The sequence below is a fragment of the Cnephaeus nilssonii genome, assembly GCF_951640355.1.
Source record: "Cnephaeus nilssonii genome assembly, chromosome: 11".
NCBI lineage: Eukaryota > Metazoa > Chordata > Mammalia > Chiroptera > Vespertilionidae > Cnephaeus > Cnephaeus nilssonii.
Window position 1 is genome coordinate 9,230,409 of NC_137082.1, and position 25,115 is coordinate 9,255,523.

At 48.0% G+C, this 25,115-nt stretch overlaps 1 protein-coding gene across 3 annotated transcripts in view; it reads right to left on the bottom strand.

The window, feature by feature from the left end:
- Positions 1-25,115, bottom strand: part of TSHZ2 (teashirt zinc finger homeobox 2) — a 437,495-nt gene that overhangs the window by 165,912 nt on the left and 246,468 nt on the right. Inside the window, exon 2 of one of the 3 annotated variants that reach the window (XM_079783349.1) lies at positions 13,794-16,742. In XM_079783349.1, coding sequence (XP_079639475.1) covers positions 13,794-16,742 — 2,949 coding nt within the window. Of the gene's footprint in view, positions 1-11,758; positions 16,743-25,115 lie in introns of those variants that run through there. The other 2 variants (XM_079783348.1, XM_079783350.1) reach the window with 2 other exon arrangements.

The window sequence follows — 25,115 nt, forward strand, 5'->3', positions numbered from 1 at the left end:
GGGGGCGATCAGGCAGGCAGGCAGATGAGCGGTTAGGAGCCAGCAGTCCTGGATTGTGAGATGGATCCCAGATTGGAGAGGGTGTAGGCTGGGCTGAGGGACACCCCCACTCCCTCAGTGCACAAATTTCATGCACCGGGCCTCTAGTTTCAGAATAAAAGAAGAGCAGATGTCAGAAGAGTGAAAAGATGGTCTAGGTAAAGACTGAATAAGATGAATTGGATTTGGGTTCTTTCCTCTTCATCTCAACGCTGATATCACAACCCCTCTGGGCAGGCCCATGTCAGCCAAGTTGTAAAGTGCTGACTCAACCTTCACTGCTTCCAGGAGTGTGTGGCTGACCCAGGCCTAGGAGGCCATCCATCTTCCCAGCCACAGGCATTGCTTCGAGAATACGTGATTCCACAGGCCAACTAAACTCAGTCTGTATTTGATTGGCACCCTTGAGAGACAGGCGCTCTTTCCACTGAAACTCCTAAGCTGGGAGGATAAATCCCTGGGCCCTGTCCAGGAGATCTACCATTTGCCTGAAAGTGAAGACAACACAGAGGAAACCTGAGCTGAAAGACAGGGAAAGACCAAGTTCTGATGACATACAGGCTTGGAAACTAGGATTCATCTGTGTATGAAACAACTCTACCCTTGGATGAGCCGATAAATTCCGTTTTGCTAAATTAAGTTGGAGTTGGTTTGCAGTCAATTATAAACAAGAGATTTTGATAAACACAGTTTAGAGTTAACATGCTGAACAGCTTTAACTATTGCTTCCAAAGGAATTTTATGACCCATCTTTTCAGAGTCAAGAAAGGTATCAAGTTAAGTCAAGATGAGGACCTGTTCCCTTGATAGCCAATCAAGGCTCTTCAGATAGGAGACTTCCCAATACAGTAGAAACACCTGAGCTGGTATCGCCTATTCCTTAGTGATCTCAGCGGAGCCATGCAAACTTCAAGGCCACCCCCTACTTTCTGAGATTCTGGTCCTTTCCTCTTGTTTCCTCTGCTCTTGAGCTTCACACAGAGTGTCAGGTCGAAGACTGAAGGAACCTAATAAGAGCGAACTTTTTAGATTTCTTACTACATGCCAGCTACTGTGATTAAAGCAGTGGTTCCCAAAGTGCGATTCATGAACCAGCATCGTGTTATCAGTGTTATCATCTGGGAACTTGTGAGAAACTCACAATCTCTGGCCCTGCCCATGATCTACTGAATCTGACACACTGGGATGGGGCTCAGCCATCTGGGTTTTCACAAGCCCTGCAGATGACTCGATACACGCTTAAGTTTGAGAACCATTGATTTAAAACATCACCTGGATAATTTCTTTTCATCAACCCTTGAGGCAGGGCAGTTATCCTAGTCCTAATAAAGGAGGACATTGCGTCTTAGAGAGGTTTGGACATATGCTTTACCAATAGTGAATACCACACTGGGACTCAATCCCAGGCAGCTGGATCCCAGACCTCCCTGGCACTCTCCAGTCAGGGTGGGCATAGACACCCTAAACTTGTGTTCCCACGCCCAGTGCCCGGCTCACGTTCCAGCGGGCTGACAGCGATGCTGCTTCAGCTCTACAGATCTGCTTGCCTTCCCGCGGATTCCTACTGAGCCTTACTACACATCTGTCAACCTCCAAGGAACTTTCCACTTAAAAATATTTGTAGGAAAAATAAAAAGAAGCCGCAGAGCAGAATTCCAGCTTTAGACAAACCTCAACTCATCCCTGGGGGCCCTGCGGTTGGGTGCTCAGCCCACCAAGGAGTTTGTGACCATCTGCTTGGACCGTCCTTACTTGGTGACCCCCCTCCCCCTCCCAGGTCCCTTGCTCATGCTCTGCATTTCTTCCCAATTAATACCATGTGGTTACAGATGCCACTTTGCTTGCAGTGACTTATAAGTGACCGCTAATGTTCAGTTATAATTTCCCATTTTAGATGTGAAAATGGCTCATTGTATTCACCACAAGAACCTCTCTACAATGATATATAATTTAAAAATTAACACGAGGACAGAGGAGACTGCATTTTTGAACTGGGAACTTAGAGACGCAGAGGTTAAACTTGATAAGGTGAGCTCAAGGAATCAGACGAGTGTTATGCAAATGCCTCTGTCATGTGTTGCCACGACTTCTGAGCTTTTCTCCCATCTTCCAGATCCCTCACACTTGTCAAAGAGCAAGCCCACAAGAGGTGTGCTTATATGGGAGTATTTCCCCCCACTGTTAGGAACATTCTCCAATTCCTGACATAGAACTTTCCCATATATAAACCATGCTGTTGGAAAGCAGCAAAGCAGAAAAGAAATCAATGTTTGGTTTCTAGGAGGGGCCAAAGAGAGCTGAACAACAAGACCAAAAAAAAAAAAAAAAAAACCCAACAAAAGAACAACAACAAAAAACTGAGGAAGGTTGTCTAGGGGACATGCGTGGCTGTGTTTGCAGCATCATTAGCTCTGGGAGGAGGTGGACCCAGAAGTGTTTGGACAGTAGAGTCTGAAGCATGTCCATCTCAGGGAAGGAAGCAGTGACAAGGACATACATAGGAAAAACAAGGCTGGGAGAGAGACGTGAGCTTGTGCAGGGAGGGAAGACAGGGCAGTGTTTTTGCACGTGTAATGCTTTGGTGCTTGTGTTGGTGCAACAATTCATGGCCTTGGGACTAAGCCATTCCCTGGTCTGCTCCAGCATCAAGTGGTTACAATTATGGATTGCAAATTTATTGACATTTGACATCTCCATCAACCTTCCTCTGATCAACAGAACTCTCTGCCGCCAAATGGAATAATTACGGAAGATTTCAGCAGTCTTGGGGATGCCCCAAAAGGTCATTAAATCATCTTGGAAAAACAATGTGTTCCTCCATTTCATCTTGCCAGTAAATCTGCGCCGAAGTCAGGACCACCTAGGGTTGATGCTCAGAGGAGGGGCTGACGTACAGACGGAGGGAGGAATTAAATTAGGACTGAAAAATAGGAAGGCAAGCACAGCAGGGGCTGTTCCTTGTGCACTTCATGATTCCCGTGGCATAAAAATCGTGGTTTACTTGAATCAAAAGGGGTTCTTCTTGGGAAACAGGCAGAAACGGCCTGCCTGGGAGTTGGGGTGGTTCAGGGGCCATGTGGGAAGAGCAGTTGTGTCTACAGCCCACTGAGAAGTAAGTAGCATTTGTTCTAATGCCCTCCATGTCTTAGTCTGACATCCCTTCTTCCTAGATAAGCCTGGTTCCGAATGACCTGGAATCTGCCTGCAGCCGGTCATCTGCCCACTGCCCACGAGCTCCCTGGCTCCACTACTGCCCCAACCACCCTGCCTTCCACAGCCTCCGCACTGCCCCTCCCCCGCAAGTCCCCCGCTTCCCTCCTCTCCACCCCTGCTTCTGCCCTGGCCCCCTCCCATCCAAGGCACACTCAGTAGCCAGAGTGATCTTCTGTGGGAGAAAGGAGATCATGCCACTCGCCTGCTGAAACCCGCCAGTGGCTCCTCCCTGTACTTAGGGAAGGCCAACCCAAAGCGTTGGATGTTCTACGAAGCCCTGACCTACCTCCCCCGACTCCTGTCCCACCCGCCAGCCCCAGCTGTCATCCTCTGGCCTTTCTCTGAAGCAAACATACCAACGCTCCCAATTTGCCACGTGCCTGGCTCTTTCTTCACCTCCTTGTCTTCTTCCCCAGACCCCCTCTTTAAAGTAGGTGGACCTGTCATGGTCCCTTATAGTGCCCCATATTCCCTGGCAGCCTCATTCACTCTCATTCATGTGCTCAGCAATGTTAGCTGCTAGTATCACTACCCACTGTCCTCTGCTCAGATGTGAGGCCTGGGCCCCCTCCCCCTCAGGGGAGCCCAGCACTCAGAACAAAGCCGGGCAGGAAGCAGGCTCTCCCGGAGGAGGGATTGAAGGGCAGTGGAATGAAGGTCCTGATGCACCTGCCACAGAGAATGCAGACCCGCTCGACTCACTCACCTGAAGGCATTTGATGGCTCCATGGGCATGAGCAGCCCAGGAAACATTTCTGACCCAGAGGCCAAGCCTCATGGCGGTGTTAGTCCTCTGCACCAATCCTGGGGCTGGGACTGGTTCTCACTTCCTCATACTTCCTGTGCTGTGCAAAGCCCCGGTGCTGTGCTGAGGGGTTTACATTCTTTATTTACCTGATTCGCCTCCCTGATGAGTGACACAGGCATTACTGTCATTTCATACATAGGGAATGCTCAAAGGAAGTTAGGATCACCCCCTTCCTACAGGTGACCGAGCCCAAAACCCGGGCATGTGTCCTGACCCTGACTCTAACCAGCAGCCTTTCTGTGCACGGAACACCCGTCGCCCAGCCCACTGAGCCACACCGGCCAGAGCAATAACTGTTGCTGTATTTGAACAATTATGAGAGAAGCTCTCCTTCACTGGGGGTTTCCATGCACCTGATACAGCACTAGGAGGACCCTTAGTAGGTTCTCTGTTTTTAGCCTCATAATGCTCCCTGCGGCCAGACTTCACGCAGCCACCTCACAGTGGGGCAGCTGAGGTCCAGGGAGGTGACATGACCTGTCCTAGGCCCTCAGCTAGGCCTGGCCTCGGCAGTCCCAATGCCCACATTCTTTCCCCTGAGCTCAGCTGCCTTATGCCTCCTTCATGGGATTTCTGTGCCTGGAAGTCCCGGCTCCGACACTTCCTGACAGGTCTCCCCCTTCCCTCCTCTTCCAATGGCCTCCCATGTTCATTCTCTTATATTTCTGGGATGATGAGGTTCTGATTGGTTCTTTGACTTCTAAGCCACAGCCAACACTATCCAATAGGGACCCATCTCCATGGTTACTGCACACCAGAGAATCCACAGGAAGGCAGCAAAGGGGGAAGTGGAGGCTACAGCAAGTATGGGGGCAGGGAATGAAGAGGGGGCCGTAAACAATTAAACATGACAAAATCCTCCGGTGAGCAGAAATAGAACTATTTGACTGTGAAATCGAGTAATGTAGCATTGAAAATAATATAACCTGAAACATCATTTTTTCCTCTATCGATGAAAAAATACCTGATAAGCCACACACACTGAAAGTACCAGTTTTCTGGAGGGCCCAAGTGGTAGAAAGTTGTCTCTGTCAAAGATTTGGGCTTTCAGGATATTTAAACATTTTCCCCCTGTTCATCTTCTCTCCTCTGTGAGTATAACCTGTGGACAGGGCTCATGTCTTACACCTGGGTGTAGCACCCAACAGAATATAACCCATGGGGCCCCAGAAAGGTGCTGGGAGAATTGTGGGCCCGAGTTCTGGCTGACCATAAGTCATTGCCTTGTTCACACCTGACTTCCAGCCCTGCCAGTTCCTAACTGTGTGGGCTTGCTGGTCACCCACCTCTCTGAGGGCTGGCTTCTTCACCCGTAAGCTGGTGTGATCTGATCACAGGTCTGTCTTCATAGCACTGAGGGTTAAGGTTAACTGTGATAACCTATGAAAGGGCCTAGCACAGTAGCTGGGACACTAAATGCTCCATACATGTTGGTGCTCTGGCAACATCAATGGCAGCGAGGTGGGCACCGCCAGGCTCTGCGGTAAGCACTTCCTTTTCTCAGCACATTTTCTCACCAGCACCACCACCGTTCTCTGCACTGAGAATGCCAAGGCAGACCTTGCTAAGCGTGGTTGGCACCGGTGACCTGGACTCTAGCTGGTGCAGTGAGAGAAGGGGGCGTCAGAGGGGAAGAGCGAGTGGCAGATGAAAGCTCCTTCTGTCCTGTCTCAGGGGCAGCCCAGCTCCGCCCGGTTCTTTCATTTTACACCCCAGAGCTGTTTAGTTAAATCTGCACTCAATTCTCTCCTTATTTCTTCCAATGAAATGGCACAACCCACCCCACACCTGGATTAAAGCCTTCAGCAAACAAATCTTTTTGAAGCAGGTGGCCAAGGAGGAAAACAGAGAGGAGAGTGAAGCTGGTCGGTCACCTGCTTTGTGGGCCAGGCCCAGCGCCGAGGCACCGTTCGACCTCACTTCACCACGAACCAAGGCGGAGAAGTGGGGGGGGGGGGGTTGGGTGCTGAGCCAGCCTTTCTCATCAACCTGAACGCGGATTACTTTTTGAGTTTTCACAGCATCACTAGGAGATTAGCCCACTAGGATAATGCCCTCCACGCCTACACATATCCTGTGCCTCCTGCAAGTCAAATACAGGAAATAAACAAAGAAATAAAGAGTGTTCAGGAAAAAGCACGACCTCTACTCTCTGCATCGTCCTGGCCCCCTGGGTTTGGAGAGGTGAATGTTGTCAACAACAGCACAAATTCTCTAAGACCCGCCCTCCCCCAGAATGTGACCTGTGCCTTTGGCTCGTGGCATCCTCATGTCCTGCCAGGGGAGCCTCCTGATACCTTCACATGGGACTGACTCGAGGACATGACACACTGGCTTCCAACCAGCGCCTGTGCCCTCACAGGAAGCATCAGGAGAGACAGCCACTGCACCCAAATCCTCTTCTATTTTGGTTCCCTTAGCGCATTCACTCCGTCACCTCCATGGCCTACATATCATTTAACAAGCGGCCCTGTGACTCTTGCAGGGCGTGGCATCGGGGCTGATTTAAAATCCCCGCATTGCTAAAACCGCATTGTTCTTCATCAAGTCGAGTCATTTTTATGTGAAGTGTCAAGCTCCCTAACAAATAACTCCTGCCAGACAAATCAAGTTCCTCGTCTTAGAGCCGCGGCTAAATAGTTTATAGCTTTAATCTGCTCACCGAGGTGTGCAGTCTATGACAGTAATTATAAATGCAAGCAGAAATTATAGCTGAACGCTGGAGCCGCATTAGGGCCATCTGATGAACAATCATGAGCTCCTGCTCGCTCCCAACAATAGAGGGCAAGTTAGTGTCAACGCCAGAGAGATTTCAGTTCTGCATGGCTTTTTCTCCCATTTACCACGGAATGTCACTTGTCTCCTATAAGGCAGGCAAAAAAGCACCGCAGAAAGCTTTAAACTTGATAGTTAAAAAAAAAAAAAAAAGACAAAGAGAGAAATGCAGGAGAAAACTGTTTATCATTACGACTTCTTTTTTTTTCTGTTTTGTTCTGTGGCGGGTTCAGTTTCAAATTAGTTCCTTGAAGGTAACTGCTTGTTTACCTACTCAGGGCCTTTAAAAAAATCCCTCCTGAAGCCATTTTCGAGAAATTGTTATAGAGAAAGACTTCTTTAAATGAAGGGCAAGTTCAAAATCAGCCCAGGAGGCACTCCCGGGGTAGAGGCTGTTCCTCTCTAGCCCTTGCTCTCCACCCGCATCTACCTAAGCTAATGACACCATTTAGCTCTTTATTTTCCCCTCCTCACTTGCACAGAAAGACGTTTTTAATTTAGCTGAAGAATTACACAAATGTATTTTAAAGACATAAATCCATATAAAAAATATGAGCTAATTAAAACATTGCACTCCCTGTCGCTCATGGATTTTCAATTTAGCGAAAGAAAAAAGAATTGCATCTGGTTAAATGAAAAGATGATACTGATGGCAGATTGGAGTAAATGAAAAATAATGTTACTCTATATTAAAGCACCAAATTATACACGTCAGGATTGAGCGTTCAGGAGTCCAAATGAGGGGGACGTGTGACCGAGATGGAGCGCGCTCATGCGCAAGGGGAGCCAAGCCGTCGCCTGGTCAAGTGGAAATGTTAGGAGAGGCGGTGCGTTTGTTTCTTGCTGCCCTGGAAATGCTGTCATCCTGTGGTTGACCCTGTTTCCCAAAATGAATTCCAGAAAGTAAGGATGAGGATTTAAAAAAAAATTTCTTAGATGTCTACTTGCACCGGAATTTGGGCCAATTCTTAGTTTGACACCTTATGGTAAATGTATGATTACTTCACCGAACAAGGACATCAACACTCAGGGAGTGAGGATGCTGGGCTCTATCCTGCAGGTCCGGCCCTGGCCCCTGAGTTGCAATATTTGGTTCGCAGTTGCACCTCCAAGAGGCCAAAGAGAGGCCTTGCTCATCGCTCCATGCTGAGGCACGTTTATAGCCTTTTCTCTGCACTGTTGAATGTGTACGGCTAGCCTGAGTCGCACCCAGGAACCATCAGGCACAGTGGAGGAGAAACCGAGGGGCCGAGAACAGTTGGTGAGTATGGGGCAGCCCTGGGTTTGAATGTCACCTGTACATATACTGTGTGTTCTCAGACAAATCATGAAACCTTTTGAGCTATTTGCAAAATCAGGATGAGATGAAGAACCATGCCCGGCTCAGAGGAAGAGGCCAATGAGTGCTAGTTTTGCTGTCAGTTGAGATCGTTATAATCAAACCGCAGGTTGAGGGCCTATGGATCACCTGCCCAGTCATTCATCAGCTGGGAAGACCGCAATGTTTTTTCCCCCCCCATCAAATATATTTTTATTTATTTCCGAGAGGAAGGGAGAGGGGGAGAGAGACAGAAACATCAATGATGAGAGTGAATCATTGATCCACTGCCTCCTGCACTATTGGGGATCGAGCCTGTAACCTGGGCATATGCCCTGACCGGGAATCGAACCGTGACCTCCTGGTTCATAGGTCAACACTCAACCACTGAGCCACCATGGCCAGGCAAGACTGCAAATTTTATATACCTCAGGGGAGGCTGAGGGACATGGTAGGACCCTATAGTGATAATCTAGAATAAGATTTTCTTGTGAACCTACTATGTGCTAGGCTTTATGGAAAAGAACTGCATACATTTACTTAATCCTCACAACTTTCATATGTCCACATTTTGCAGGGCACAGCAACCAGAAGAGTACAGGAGTTGGGGTTTGAACTCAGGCTCCAGGGCCTTGGAAGCCAGAGTCTTCCCCTAACATCACGCTGCCTCCTAAACACCAGTCCCCTCTTCACTTCCCCTGAAGTGGGCAGACACCCTCCCATGGGCTCCATTTAACATTTCCCCCGGCCTGCCCATCTATGTCTGCCATTAGGCTCAAAGGCGTTCTCTTGTCCTGGCCATGGGTTCATTCCCTGGGATCAGCACCGTGCCGGGCTAGCTAGGTGGAAACAAGTGAGGCTCAGAGGTTGTGGAATCTTGGGGAATTCACGCAGACTCTCTGCCTCCATTTCCTCTCCTGGAATTTGGTTGAATCCACCTCTCCCTCACAGGCTGTTGTGGGAATACAGTGAAAGAATGTTCATGAAGCACCTGGGGCAGGCCCGGCACTTGTGCTGCTATACAGTCAGCACAACTGCTGGGTCACCACTACATGTCCATGTGGACTGGAGGCTGCTGCGGTGCTAAAGCACCACTGATGTGATGAGAAGGGTGAAAGCAATGCAGGGAGGGAAGTCAGAAAGGAAGGAGGGAAGGACAGGAGAAGGGAGGGAAGGAAGAAAGGAAGGACAGAGGGAAGGAAGGAGAGAAGGAAGGAAGGAGGGAGAGAAGGTAAGATTTATTTAATGATTGAAGGAAGGTCAATGCCTCTTATAGATATTAATGAGTCCAGCACATATCAACAACAAATATACAAACAACACTGGTGGTGAGGATGTGAAGACAAGAGAAACCTCATTGGTGGGATTATAAATTGGTGCAGGCACTATGGAAAACAGTATGGAGGATCCTAAAAAAATTAAAAATAGAACTACCTTACGACCCAGTAATTTCACTTCTGGGTATCTATCCAAAGAAATCCAAAACACTAATTTAAAAAGACATGCGCATTGCTAGGTTCATTGCAATGTTATTTACAATAGCCAAGATATGGAAGCAACCTAGGTGACCATCAATAGAAGTTTGGATGAAGAAGACATGGTGCGTGTATATAATGGAATCTTAGCCATAAAAAAAAAAAAGATGAAATCTTACCATCTGTAACAAAATGGATGAACCTAGAGGATATTGTGCTAAGTGAAATAAGTCAGACAAAGACCAATACCATATGCTTTTACTTATATGTGAAATCTAAAAAACAAAAGAAATGAACAAACACAATAGAAATACACTTATAGATACAGAAAACAAATTGGTGGTTGCCAGATGGGAGTGGGGTTGGGGGGATGGGTGAAAATGGGAAGGGATTAAGAAGTACAAATTGCCAGTTATAAAAACAGTCTTGGGGATGTAAAGCATAGCATAGGGAATATAGTCAATAATCTATAGTAATAAAAGCATAATATGCTAATTAGACCAGATGTCCTTCTGGCTGACCTTCCGGACAACCTTCCAGATGAAGCCAGGGCTGCGAGGGAAGCCTGGGTCTTGGGTGCCAGAGGGAAGCTTGTGTCGGCAACAGGGGGAAGGAATGCCTACTCTTGCACGAATTTCATGCATCGGGCCCCTAGTATTGTAATAACTTTGTATGATGTTAGGTGGGCATTAGATTTTGTAAGTTATATAAATGTTGTACACCTAAAATTAATATACTATTATATGTCAACGGTAATTGAAAAAAATTAGACTAGCCCATTTTGCTCTTCCAGATGGCTAGATAATCCATGTTGTTAGGGTTGCCAGATTTAGCCAATAAAAATACAGAATGCCCACTTAAATTTGAATCTCAGATAAACAATGCATTTTGGCCACTGTACTATTTGGGACATACTTATCCTAAAAACCTGAACTTCAAATTAAACTGGACATCTTGTGTTTTATCTGGCAACTTTACATGCTGTTCACCGTGAACATGAATTTTTATAAAATCATCTACATCAAAGGTGGCAGCTCATTGGACTAGAATTCATTCCTGCCACCGATTTCAAGGCTAAGTGTGCTGCTAAATGTATATACCATATCACATGGTAATGACTATAATTTCAAGTCCTTATGAATTTTAGATTCATTAATTTGCTTTTTATTTAATTTCTATTGTTTAAGAGCATGTGGTTTTTAAAGGTACAGTATATACAAATACAAATTGAAATACTTTCAGATTACTGCTCTCCTAAAATAGGAATGCACATTTAATATTTGCTAATTACTATTTAATGAAAAGTGGTATTTAATATTTGGCAGAGCAATTTGCAGTATTTAAGACATACCCAAGGAAGGAAAGAAAATTCAGGTAAAAATTGGCATCTTGTAGAGAATATAGATATAGTAAAGCCACCAACTTTCTCGCAAAATCTTGATCATGCTTTCTAAAACACCACGTCATTTTGTGCGATTTGTGCTGTCGCACACACCAATGAGAATCAGAGTTCCAGATAACAGTGATCTTGTTTGGTGATCATTTAAAACCATATATGCATCAGTCAAAGCAGTGGGCAAGGTCTGGCATAAATATTGTTCCAAAAGAGGACCTGAGGGCACAGGAATTCTTTTCTAAGTGACCAAAGCCTCCAAAAGCCACCTTTGTGCCACGGTGAACCGTTCTGGCAGATGGGCCTATGTTTAGAACACCATAAACACACTCAACACCTGCACCGATTTCATGGTCACACACGCACTCCCATGGCTTGAAATGAGTCCCAAATACTCAAACCTGTGTTTCTGCAGTCCCCCCTCAGAATCACAGACTCACAGTGTCTCCATCAGGATGGAGCGGATTTCATAGAAGGATAACCCTGTAATACGGGGCTCCAAAGAGCCAAATGAGAGATACTTATTCCTGAACAAATGCAGAGAGATGAGAAACAGAGCTCTCCTATTCTACGCATTTAACAGCTGTCAGTACCTTTAGTGTAGGTTTCCCCCAAACTATTGGTTTACCTTTGCTTCCCTAGAACAGGTAAGCACATTTCGGATTTTGACCATGGCTTCCTTTTTCTCCCCACTCTCCACTTCCACATCGCAATGTTTGGGCAGTGATATTAATTTAAAAAATGATTACAAACCTAGCAGGTGGAAAATTGGTCTTTATTGTAGCACAAATAAACATTACCTATTTGTCCTTTTCACCATGGTTTGAACCTACTACTATGGGATTGGCAACATATCTCTTCTCTTTGGATATTCTGTGTATATTCACCATTTTTTTTTGGAAGGACCAGAAAAGCGTAATAGCAAGTTACATAAAACTTAAAATGTTATAGAGCAAATAAATAGATATGCCGAGCCCCAAGCTCAAGTGTAGATTCAATAGATGATTTTCAGCGTTTCTTTCAATAGTATGAGCTGAACAAATCATGCTTAGAAAGCAAGAGATGAATCTGCCAGTAACACGTTTTAATTATCATGATAAAAACATGCAAACAAAACAATAGTCTTCATTGGAGCCCAGAGAGCCATTGGAATTATGGGATGGCATCCCCTTTATCAGAAGCTCTTAGATATTTTCACTGAAAGTCCCAGATCCGACGTTTTAACCCTTTATTTCATGTGACCATCTCACACCCCGCCAGCCTCCCTCCCTGTTGGGAAGTGAGCCTGAAGCCACGTTATATACACACCTGTCTCCACCTGGACCCTGCTAAGTGCTCATACCTCTGTGGCTTGACTTGAAAGCCTCCTATTGAAAAACAAACACTCTGACCATCGGAGATGATGAGGGCTTCTACCTTGTTATTGTAGCTGTTCATGTCTTATTGTGAATTAATCAAAAGAGCTCATCTGTAACCTAGCATAACATAGACTGGACCAGCAAGTGCCAAAGCTTGGGTGGGTCCTCATCTTGGGGTGTGGCCTGTGGTGGAAGACACCCTGAATATATGTGAGGGTCCCTAACACATGGGGTGGTGTCATGATGGAGGGAAGAGAAAAGGCAGCAGAGAAAATACAAACTGAGAGAAAAGGGATTTAAGATCCAGCCTTGAACACATTTGAAGATGGCCAGTGTGACTAGCCTGCCAAGGTATCTGACCTTGGTCTCTGTCCTCTTTCCTGGATGACATTGACAGTCTGGGCACTGGTGACTTTACAAGGCACAGAGCTTCTATGATACACGATGCAAGTCATCTTGAAGCTGGGAGACCCATGTGCATTGGCAATGGGTGGGCAGAAAGTCATTAGCTTCTTTATGTAAAACACAATCTCAAGGGCATGCCTGGCACCCATCTTCCTTACAGGGGGACTCTGGAATTAGTCTATCCTAAGGAAAACCAAAGATGAGAGAAGAAGATACGCCTCCTCTCTTTTCATCTCAGTGTTGTGCAGAGAATACTATTTTCTATCATCTGACTTCAGGGCAGATGCTCATTCAAGGGAAACCTAAGGGAGGAATGAGCAAAGGGAAGGGGGCAGAAGGGAGCGAGTGCTGACAGTAGCTGCAAAAAGCATTGATTACAAGTAATGACGATAAAGACAACTTTAAACTATTCATAAGCTGATTAAGAAATCTGCACAGTGGCTGCCCCCAGGAACTCTACAGTCTTTGTTCTGTGGATGGCCTTTTCTTTCTCACTCTCTAAGTCATTAGCATTCCTATGGGCAGGGGAGGTGGTGAAATGGGACGGGAGAGAAATTAGTACTTATTAATTAAAACGACGTGTAGCCTTGGGAGGCCCTGGCAAGCTGGGCCTTGGGAAACTACGGGGATCACGAATCATGGAGCAGGAACCTGTGAGCTCCATCTCCCTAAACCCATTTCATGCTAATGCCCAAGTCTACACTGGAGAGACTGAGAGAACAGATAGGACTTCTTTATCATATTCTAGTCTCTGTAAAACTAAGTCCTGTTCCAGCAGGCTACTGGCCTCTGGTATGGGGAGACGTTAGCTGCCTGAGACCCATCTCCCTTCACGGAACTCCTCCAAGGCCACCGTCACACCACCTGGGAGCAAACCCATACCTGCAGAGCTATTCTTCATCCACGTCTGTTACAAACTGAGAGTGGTGTTCGGGTGACTTGCTGTGCGTTTTGCTTAGGTGGAGTTTTACTGCGTGTTTGCTCACAAATGTCCGAGAGCACAACTTACACTTGAACTTAGAGTCTGTATCCTCTTCGCCAGCTATGGTTTCCGGAGACCTCTGAGCCGACGACACCCGGGAGATCTCTTGTTCCACCTTGCCTTGCTGCTCCACGGCCATGCGGGTCATGTCCTTCATTTGGAAACCGAGGTGAGATTCTAAGTGGCTGATGTAGGTAGAAGGGGTTCTAAACTGGGAGGCACAGTCACTACAATAAAAGATGGGGTGGCCTTTGTCCATGTTTTTCAGAAATTTCGTCCCGCCCGTTTTCCTAAGCTGGTACTTGACGTTGGCCAGCCAGTGGCTGATGGTGGTCATCGAGAGTCCCGTAAACTTTGAGATCTGCATTCGCTCTTGGGGGCCCAGGTCGGACAGCAGGTACTTGCCCTCCGACGTCTGGAAGAGGCTCGACGCAAACTGAGCCTGCAGGATCAGAAGGTGCTGAGGGTTCCAGTTGGACTGCCGGCCCTTTCTTTTATGCAACGTCGAGACTTCACTGGAGACGTCCTCGAAGCGCCTGACGTCCACTTCCAGCTTCATGGGCGGGACCCTGGAGGAAGTGGCGGGCTTCGGGGTGGTGGCTTTGGGGAGGACTTTGACCATGTCGGCAATGTCAGACAGAGCATGCTTCTGAGGCGGGGACGTGCAGGATTGTGCTTGCGAGGACTCGGCTTTCTTGCTTTTGGACTTGGTCAGGTCGATGGGCTGATCGTTGTTCTCAAACAGGTAGCGCCTGGACACGCTGGCCGGCCTCGTGGTGGCAGGACTCAAGGCCGGCTTGTCCATGGCACTGAGACTCGACTTGTGAAACATCGAGATTGTGCTTGAGCTGGGGCTGGAGCAGGAAGGGGAGCGCAAGGGCTCCGTGGCTTTGCCCAGGTGGTTGTTCAGGACGGACTGCAGCGCGCTGAGCGGGTTGATGCACGGCAGGGCCGACGCGTGGTTGGCGAGGGCGCACCCATTGCTGAGGGGAGACGCAGGCTCCAAGGGCTGGGGTTTCTCCTTCTCACCGCCCTCTTTCATCAGCTTGTCCTCCTCCTTCGGGGGGCAAGGCTCAGGCTTTTTGGATTCGGAAGGGGGTTCGCTGTTGGAGCAAGACTCCCCCTCACTGTGGCTGAAAGATGACGCTTCTTCGCGGGGACTTTCTTTCCCACACTCCTTCACTATTTCCTCTCTGTCTTCTGGCTCCTTCTTCACTTGAGTGTATGGGGCCAGGTTCGTGGGCACAGAAACCAGGGGCATGACTTTCCACTTGGGAGCAATCGGCCTCAACTTGTTGGTGAGGTTAGGCCGCATCTGCAGCACCTGGGAGCCCAGAGGCAAGGAGGCCTTGGTGCCCTCCGACAGCTGATAGGCGGCGTGGATGCTGGGGTATGCGCTCCAGCTGGGAGCCCCATTTTGGGCCTTGTTGATGGCTGTGGTGACAGTGTTTTCCAGTGACTTCAGGATGTCCCCTCCACCCTTGGAGCCATCTTCCAGATCCTCCTCCCGTAGGTACTGATACTTTATTGTAGGGTCTAACGGTTTTTGTAGAGGGTCTTCATAGTCCTCGCTTTTCACGGCTTTCTCCTCCTTGTTGGCCTCCTCTGGCTTTTCTTTCTTACCCTCCTTCTTTATCTCAGTCGTAGAAGCTGCGCAGTCCGAAGCTGAGTTACTTGATGGCTTGGGAGCCAGAGAATCACTGTTCGGCACGTCCGACAAAGACTGCATTTTCTCCACCGCCAGCGGGTCTAACACCAGCTGCTTCCCTTTCTTGGAGGCAGAGCTGGTGACCTTGAGAAAGTGACCTGTGACCATCATGTGGGTGGTGAGCTGCTGCAAGGTGTCGTGGGAGCTCCCACACTCCATGCACTTTAGGATCTGGGACTTGCAGGCCTCGAACTGCCAGGTGTAGCTGGCGCCGTTCTGGTAACCATAGCGGTTGTTGGAGGACAGCTGCAGGCTGCTGCTCTTCGGGGACGAAAACGAGTCTGCAAACGAGCCCGTGGTGGAGTCCGGGGAACACGGCCGGTTGACATCAAAGACGCGTTTCTTTGCCGGAGCGACCATTTTCGATGAAATGGTGGGGACTGGCTCCTTCAAAGGCACTTTTTGGTAATGTTTCGTTTTGATCATGTGGACGCTCAAATCCTGGAGGGAGTCAAAAGAATCGCCACAGAACATGCACTTCAGCACCTTCTGGGCGTCCTCCTTGTCCATGTCCTGGAAGGCCCGCTTGCGGGGCTTGGAGTAGCTCAGGGGCCGAAGCTTGTCCTTTTTGCGGTTGTCGTCTTGGTAGTGGCCCGTCTCGTTCATGTGCACGGTCAGCTCGACCAGGGTGTCGTAGGCGGCGCTGCACTGGCGGCAGCGGAACCTGCTGGCCCCGGTGAAGACGCTCCCACACGCCTTGCTGCTCTGCCGATACAGCTGCACCGAGCTGAACAGGCTGGGCTTCGCCACGGACCTGGAGGGCAGGTTCTGCTGCAGGCTTTTGGACAGAGCGTCTTGGTGCCAATCAAAATCCGTCTTGCTGCTGCCATTTCGGGTGTCACAATGCCGCCTGTCGCTGTTGGACAGCTTGAAGCCCAGGCCCAGGCCCGACCAGTAGGAATCAGACAAGATGTTGGCATAGACGGCCGTCATTTTGTCCATGCAGTTGTGGGCTTCCCCGGGCAGCTTGGGCCGAGCGCCGGCTGTCTTGTCCAGGGCATCCCGGCCGCACACGCTCTTGATGTCGGACACGGGGTCACTGGCATCGCTCAGCAGAGACTCGCTCTCCGCGTCCTGGTTGGACAAGTGGCTGCCTGGGGAGTTCTGGTAGCTGAAGCAGCCCTTCGGCTCTGGGCCCATGTCTAGCTCCTCGTCTGTCCCGGGGTCATTGCTGCTCTGGAGTTGAACCACGGAACCGCTGTCTTCCTCCTCTTCCTCTTCCTCTTTTATCTCCTCCTGGTCCTTCAGCTGTTCCTCCTGGGCGTAGCCTGCAAGACAAGAAGAGATGAAATATCAGCACCAGGTCACAGGTTCCATCCTGATTTCCACTGGGACAAGGGCTTTCCACATCCCACTGAAGAGCAATCTGTCTACACGTGCATGAACTGTAGGCAGTGGGTACAGGAAAAGCCAAATGATGCCCTTCGTGCTACCTGACCCTTCTTGGCTTCTTCTTTTTTTTTTTGTTTTTTTTTGTTAATCCTCACCAGAGGATATGTTTCCATTGATTTTTTAGAGAGTGTAAGGAAGAGGGAGAGACAGAGAGAAGCATCCATGTGAGAGAGACACATCAACTGGTTGCCTCCTGCATGTACCCTGACCAGGGCCAGGGAACCTGCATCCAAGGTATGTGTTCTTGATCAGAATCAAACCTGGGACCCTTCAGTCTGCGAGCCTATGCTCTATCCACTGAGCCAAACCGGCTTGGGCCTCCTTGGCTTCTTAATTGGCAGGAGCTATAGTTCTTCACAAATGCCTAGAATGCTAAGTTAGTAATTGTCATTTTTAAGGAATAGCACTCTAATATTCCTTTAATGGGACAGTTGCTAAATTCATGCTTATGACTTTCAGGAAAGCTGGACTAAAATCCAAATCCAATTAAAGTCATATCTCTACCGAGAAGGATGTTGCTCATAAGAAAGCTAAGATTTGACCCTTGGCATCTCCATGGTAAGGTTTACCAAGACACCTGGGTCTACTGGAATACAATCATTTAATAAGTCATTTTTGAGTGCTCAGACGTAATCTGAATGTACAGCCTCATATTCATGATAGCCAGTGTCCTTTTGTTATATTTTTATTTGTAGAGCATCACACAGCAGGAAGAGAGATTATGGAGTCCTAAAAAAGATATTCCACTGATAGCCCAAAAATTATGTAAGCTCAGCAAACAATGATCCTATATAATAAACGCCTAGGTGGTGTCGCGCAATGCCATCACAAGGTGGCCGCCGCAACATCGTCACAAGATGGCCGTCACAAGATGTCGCCACAAGATGGTCACCACAAGATGGCCAGCAGGGGAGGGCAGTTGGGGGCAAGATCAGACTGGCAGGGGAGGGCAGTTGGGAGCAACCGGGCCTGCAGGGGAGGGCAGTTGGGTTTGACCAGGCCTGCAGGGGAGGGCAGTTAGGGGTGACCAGGCCTGTAGGGGAGGGCAGCTGGGGGCCATCAGGGTGGCAGGGAAGGGCAGTTGGGGGCGAGATCAGGCCTGCAGGGGAGGGCAGTTGGGGGAGAGATCAGGCCAGCAGGGGAGGGCAGTGGGGGTGATCAGGACAGCAGGAGAGGGCAGTTGGGGGCAATCAAGCCAGCAGGGGAGCAGTTAGGCATCAATGAGGTTGGCAGGGGAGCAGTTAGAGGGCAATCAGGCAGGCAGGCAGATGAGCGGTTAGGAGCCAGAAGTCCTGGATTGTGAGAGGGATGTCCAACTGCTGGTTTAGGCCTGATCCCTGTGAGCCTAAACCAAACATCTCCCAAAGGGTCCCAGATTGGAGAGGGTGCAGGCCGGGCTGAGGGACCCTCCTCCCCTCCCCCCGTGCATGAATTTCGTGCACCAGGCCTCTAGTTTTAAAATAATAGCAAATCGTGTCAGAATGGGAGATTTGGGGACTATCTTACTATTCTCAAACAGGTTTATGAAAACCTTTGCAGACAAGGTGGAAAATTCCCTCTCAGTCTTGTGCCTATAATTTCAAATGCACTGTGATTTGTGGGGAACTGCCAGGAGGTGCCAATTTTACATGTGATTTGTAGATGCAAAATGCTATTGGGGATGCTTGCTTTCTCCTTTCTGAAAGGATTTAGGACCTGTAATTGCATAGAAAAAATGAAGGCATGAGAGAGTGGGCGCAAAGGGAATTAATGGGCAAATAGCCATTCATGAAGATGAGGAATGGGACTATTTGTGCCCAGGTGCTCATTTTCTTCACCGGCCATTTTCAGAGCCACATGGATAAAATGCAACCAAAGAAACACCAAAGCAAGGGTGATCCAGTCTTAGATTTTTAAGGCCTGCATGATCTCAGAGCGGTGCCTTCCTTTTGAGCCTCTATCTCCCCCTCAGTGCAGGTGGGAGAAACCCCAGGGCAGTGGCATTATTCCCATTCACCAGGGAATGGGAAGGGGGATCATGCATTGGAGGTCTGTCCTGTAGGCAGGCGGAGGGTTAGGAGGGAAGGGGGGTTGTTGGGGTAAAGCAGCTGCAGTAGCAGCCCCAAAGGCTCCTGCTGCTGAGGAGGAATATTAGTGAGCAATCACTCTCCTAAGACCTATGCTGACCACACTGCGAATGCATTCTTTCATTTCATCTCATACCTACATGGAGTAGGAACTATTATTTCCATTTCCCAGATGGGGAAACTGAGGCTTTCAGGTTAAGAAATTTGCTCAAGACCACACAGCTAGAATCATAGTCATGACATGCACCATGATGAGAGAATCCATGGTCTTAACCACCAGGCTCCACTCTCTATTACCAACCAATTGAATAAGAAAACACTGCAGAGACCCCAAGGTTAAAGTTTAGCAGTGGAAGTTCACTGAAATGTCACTAAATGGATAACCGCCTCGGAGGGGAGAGTTGTAGGAGTTCTGGGGACAAGAGCTCATGATTTTAAGGGCACGGTACCATCAAACAAGCTGAAATGTAAAAATTGAGTCCGGCTATCAGATTCATGGCCGTGCTCAGTATTTTATTGCTCTTGGTGTTGTGTTTTCGCTTTCCTAGCAAGTTGACAAGTGGGTTTTTCATGAAACTGGTGTGCTGGTTTCTAGTTCCATAAATTAATTTCCAGGCATAAAAGCTACTCAATCTGGTCAAACAACCATTAATAAGTGATCACTGCTTACAAGAAAACCCTGGTTCCAAAATAGCTGAATGACTGAATTAGACCACCCCCTCATCCTCATCGAATTTTCTTTTTTTTTCTTGGACTAATTTGTATGTTTGCAAAAGGAGTCATACCATTAAGTTCAAGGAGAATGTCTGTTACGAAATAATAAACAAAATTGTTACAGAGCCAACCAAAATGCTTCAAAGAATTGGGCAAATTTTATCAACCAAGAGGGGTCCCTCCTGAGAATTAGAGGGGCATTGTCACTCTTGCTCTGGGACAACACACGTTACCCAAGACTACTGTTCCTGCTAAGACATAGTCACCACACTTATGGGGAATGTAACGACAGAAACAAAGAAAAATGCGTGCGCACATGCACACACGGACACACACAGAAGGGAATAAATTTAGGAAAAAAAGAGGGCTTTCTGTCATCACAGCTGGCTAAGGGCATTGCTAAGGTTTTTCATCTCAGTATTTTCAGTGCCTAGCACAGGGCCTGATACTTAGTGGGAAGCTGGGAAGTAATTCATGTTATTTTGTGTGGGTTGATGAAAGACACATGTGTGTGCGTGTGTACACACACACACACACACACACACACACACTCCAGCCTGTATAGTCATTTTTGCACAAGGAGGAGAGAAGTGCTCTTTCTTTCCTGCTGACAGTTGGAAGCTGAGCTCTCTGGACCAGCTCAACTCCACAATCCACTTTGTCCTTCTAAATGGATTCCCCAGAAGAGAAGTCGGAGACAGTCAACGCCTCCCCCACAGTACAGATAGAATTTTCTGCTTAATTAGGCATTGGCATGTTTACTATCGCCTTTACAGGAGAGTAACTCGTGCTGGGAGACCCTTCTTGTCTGTTTTCTTCTGCAGAACAGACTAAAGCTTATGCACCCGATAAGGTAATACATTGAAAAGCCTCATAAAAAAAGTGCCGAAGCATCCGTCAATGTCAGTGTATTAGAACAATGGCGGCGGGTTCCAAGTAATTTTTAAAAACACATGTTAATATTATACATTTAGAACTGCTCACCTCACTTAAGTGGCTTTGTCTGCCACGGGCAGCTGAGGCGGGAGAGGGAGGGCAGCCAGAAGGGGGTGATTGGGCTGGATAATGAGCATCTGTCTCTCTCTCTCGCTCTCTCGATGATTTGTTTAATAAGCTTGCTTCATGTGTGAGCCTTGGTGAAGTGAATGAGTGGCAAGTTTATTCTTATGAATACTTATTTAGAAGACGATCACAATTCCACTGAGACACGGTGAGAAAGGACTGTTGTCTGTAGGACCTCCTTGATTCCGGGTAAAAGATCAACCATCTTTCATTCCGAACTAAATTCCTCATTTCCTCCCTTCCCACTGTCCAACTCTGGCCACAGAGAGCATCTCCGTTGCCAGGACAGCTGACTCACGAGCAAACCCCGTCAGTGCTACGCAGGAATGACCCACACGAGAGCTACTTTCCGCTCCACTCCCGGCCTCCACTCTGCTGGGTCCACTATCGTTTGCTTGGGTGACTGAATGACTCCGGCCTGTTTTTCAAAGAACTGCCAGCACATTCCTTGTGAAAGGTATTAGGTGGTGACATTGCTCTGTTTGAACTCCTGCAATGTCATTCTGCTGCACCTACAGTAAAATTCCAGCCCTTAGCATGTCGCACAGAGCGTGAGGATTGGGCCTGGCCTCTGCTTTGTTGCTCTCGCCCTGCTGTCCATGCCTAAGGCACAGCAGTCCGCACGCTCCTGCTTCACCACCCACCCTTCACACGGTTCTTTGCAACTGACGATTTCTCTACCTGCTAAGTTCTTTCTTTGGACCCTCCCATAGTTGCTTCTTTTTCATTCTCCAGGTTTCAGCTCAAATGGCCCCGCTCTGTGCAAATCTAGATCATATCAACCTATGTGCTGAAATCCCTATGGCACTCAGTACACTTGGAAATCTTGTTTGTTTCTGATTGCCTCCTCCCCCTAGATATAAAGATCAAATGTCTGTCCCCCTGAAGACAGAGGCCTTGCTTCCCCCAGCACTGAGGGCACACCCTGGCACAGAATGATGCCCATGAACTCTTAGTGAATGAGTGAATAGGTAGGTCATGCAATGGAAGGGGGCTACTCCAGGGGCAAACTGGCTCCGCTTCTCAGCCATGTAATTGGCACCTGTGATGGGTAAAGTACTCCCTACTCCCACCGCCCCCGCCCAACACGGGTCAGGTGTGAATGAGAACCACCCGATCAAGTTTTCTCAATGAAGAAATCAGAAGGACTGTACCTACATCATCTCTTCAGAACAACTTCACCTCCAACTTTGCTGCTAGCTATCCCTGAGCTGTGGATTTAGACTTCCAAGTGTGAAGATTGCAGATAAGCACCAAGACTGCAAAACATCAGAAAACACACCCTTTGGGGGAGCAGACTTTGATTCAAAAAAGACTCACACGTGGGAACTTGGAAAGTACGGACTGATTTGTCGTGGACAGGTGCATTCGCTGTCCCAGCAGGCATGCTACACAAACATCAGGGTGGGCTTCTCCTGAAGTCTTGGCTTAAAAAAGGAGAAATATATTGGAGAAATACATATGCTGCAAATTTTTGAATTTTGGAAATAAACCCTTAATATTTAGAAATTACCTCTTATATTAAAGGTTAGAAAAAAACAAGGAGAAACAATTAAAAAAATAACACCACCTCAATTGCTCCAGAAATGTCTAGTCAGAATGATTTAATGAAATTGTGCAAAATAATTCAGGGTGGCCTGTTGTTCAATGACAGATATTTTTGCTGGGTGCCCATTTGTGTGGTGGCCTTGAGAATCCACAATAAAGTGTTTCGATAAAACACTGATGGTTTCCAAAGTGGCAGCGGAGTTATCACGAGCATAGAATATAAAGCTCAAGAAGGCTGATTTCAGACACTAGCCCAGAATTCAACCAAGACCTCATTTAAAAACACATCCGGAGGTGACAGGATCATTTTCGCCAATCTACCCCACTAAATGACAGTTTAAAATCACATGAAGATTCCAGTGGGCAGGCGGACATAAATGAGGAGGTTGCAAGAGTTTCTTGCCATGTACCCAGTAGATACGCTAACTGATGACATGGAGGAGGTCTCCCTGTCATGAGCCTCTAGTGTTTTGGTGACCATGGTCGAGTACGGCTACAATTATTGGCACTAATTGGCACTCCTGTTGGCAGGCTGAGGAGAGAGATGGAGGATTTAGTGCAAGGAGGCCGAGCTCCACTTCAGTGGTGGCCTGGCCCTGGGTGGACCCCCGGGAAGGCCGAGTTGAAGGGACCTGTCTGCTTTGTGTTTCAGGAGGCGATAGGCTGGGAGTGAGGGAACCCCTGACACCATTCACTTTAAAGAGAGCCCAGGAACACAAGCCAAGGCCTGGCCTCCCTGCCGTCTAAAGAAATCATCAAAGTTCACGAACATTTCTAACAGGAGCACTTTCAACTGGAAAAACAACATTCGTGGCACATGGATTTTTATCCCTGCCACACCAGGTATAACATCATGAGTGTGACTTGTACACCCAGATGGAGGGAGAAGGCGTATTCCCTCCTCTATGAACACAGGGCCAGGGGAGCTCTCTGTCTAAAGGGATGTTGAAGATGCACTGGGTGCCATGACGGGCGACTTCTCCCACGCACCTAAGTGTTCTGCGGAGATGGAGGGAGAACTTTCTGAAAGTCATTAAAGACAGCAACATCTCTCCTGTTATTTCCTGAAGACCATTCAGTGGATTGGAACATTCTCCACGTGCAATGGATATATAACAGGTGGGGTCTGTATGAAACAAGAAGTCCATTTACTTAATGTGCTCCTGTGGTGGGCACTTTCCTGGGCCATCGCCACAGCTCTTTGGACTGCCAAGTTCTTTTCTAATCATGTTTTGTGACTTTGTCCACGCCTCAGTCATCAGCAAAAAAGGACTAAGCTAGTCAAAGTGAGGGGAAGTGAGTACTCTGCCGTGCCTTTGAGTTTATCTGTTTATTCATTTGATCAAGACGTTATGCAGTCAGCACATGCACGTACTTTGAGTTTCCCTGGGACTTGCATCACAGCCCTCTCCGAAGGCCATGGCGGGTCGAGAGGGGCATCGTGGGGAGAAGCTGCACACACATGGAGAGGGGAAGGCCATGCATTCCTGGAGGAAGGCAGGTGACTTAAATGGGCAAAGCAGGTCAGGTGGGAGGGAGACAATCTGACACCCACTAGAGAGACGCAGCGGGGCTGTGGGTAACTGGAAAGTTGATGCCACACGGAAGAGTGCAGCTGCTGCTCAAGGAGCAGCCAGGGGGTCTAGGGTTTTGGATAATTTGTATGGACAAACCATGTGGATGAAATCAAGTATGTCTGGGGCCCATCCATTTGCAAACCCTGAACCAAGGGACCCAGGGGAGGCCAAGAGATTGAAGATCAGGCATGCTTCTCTGGTGCTTCCTCATACCAGCTCTTTGACTTTATCATCTGCTGATCCTCAAAAGCAGTGACCATTCCAGGGCTGCCCACCTCCCAGGGCTGTGTCTGGGTAAAGGGCGGCCCTGGACCAGCGCTGCAGCATCCCCCGGGGAACTTGTTAGAAATGCAAACTCTCAGCCCCACCCCAAGTTCATGGAATAGAAATCATGGAACAAGATCCGTGGGAGGGGATGGGTGGGTGGGTCGGGGGACACATGCCTGCTGTACAGGACAAAATTGTAATTAGTACCAAGATATTTAGCCAATCGACTTCTCCCTGCTCAGGTCCACAGGAGTGTGTGGGTACCAGCTTTGTGAAAAGAGAACACGACTTTGAGAATTCCAACTCCTTTCCTCTCCAGGGATCAAAAGACAAAACGGACCCGGCTGGTGCGACTCCATGGGTTGGGCATCATCCTATGCACGGAAAGGTCACACATTTGATTCCTGGTCAGGGCACAGGCCTGGATTGCAGGCTCGATCCCCAGTAGCGGGTGAGCAGGAGGCAGCCGACTAATGTTTCTCTCTCTCTCAAAATCAATAAAAAATCTTAAAAAAAAAAAAAAAAGCCAAAACACCTATGGCTTAGACAGTTGCTCCCAGTTTGTAATGAGAAACACGAAGCAAGAGAGAAATGGAAGTCACTGATTCAAGTGCTGATCAGCTAATGAACAGACAGGATGGCCTATTGGCCTTGTTTCAAATTTGCCGATTACCACTGAAATGGGATTTTGGGAAAGTTACTGGAACTTCCAGATGCTCAACCTCCTCATCTATAAAATGAGCCTGATGGCAGTATTCACTTTACAGTTAGGAGGATCAAATATGATAAAGTGTGTAAGTCAGAAGTATGACCTCCTGACTTCCCAGGCCTGTCCTAAGCACTTTATTTTATTTTTTAAAAGATTTTTAAAATGGATTTTTAGAAAGAGAGGAAGGGAGAGGGAGAGAGAGGGCAAAACACCTATCAGTGGCTTCCTGCATGCCCCCTGCTGGGGATCAAGCCCATAACCCAGGTAGTACCCTGACGGGGAATTGAACAAGCAACCTTTCAGTAC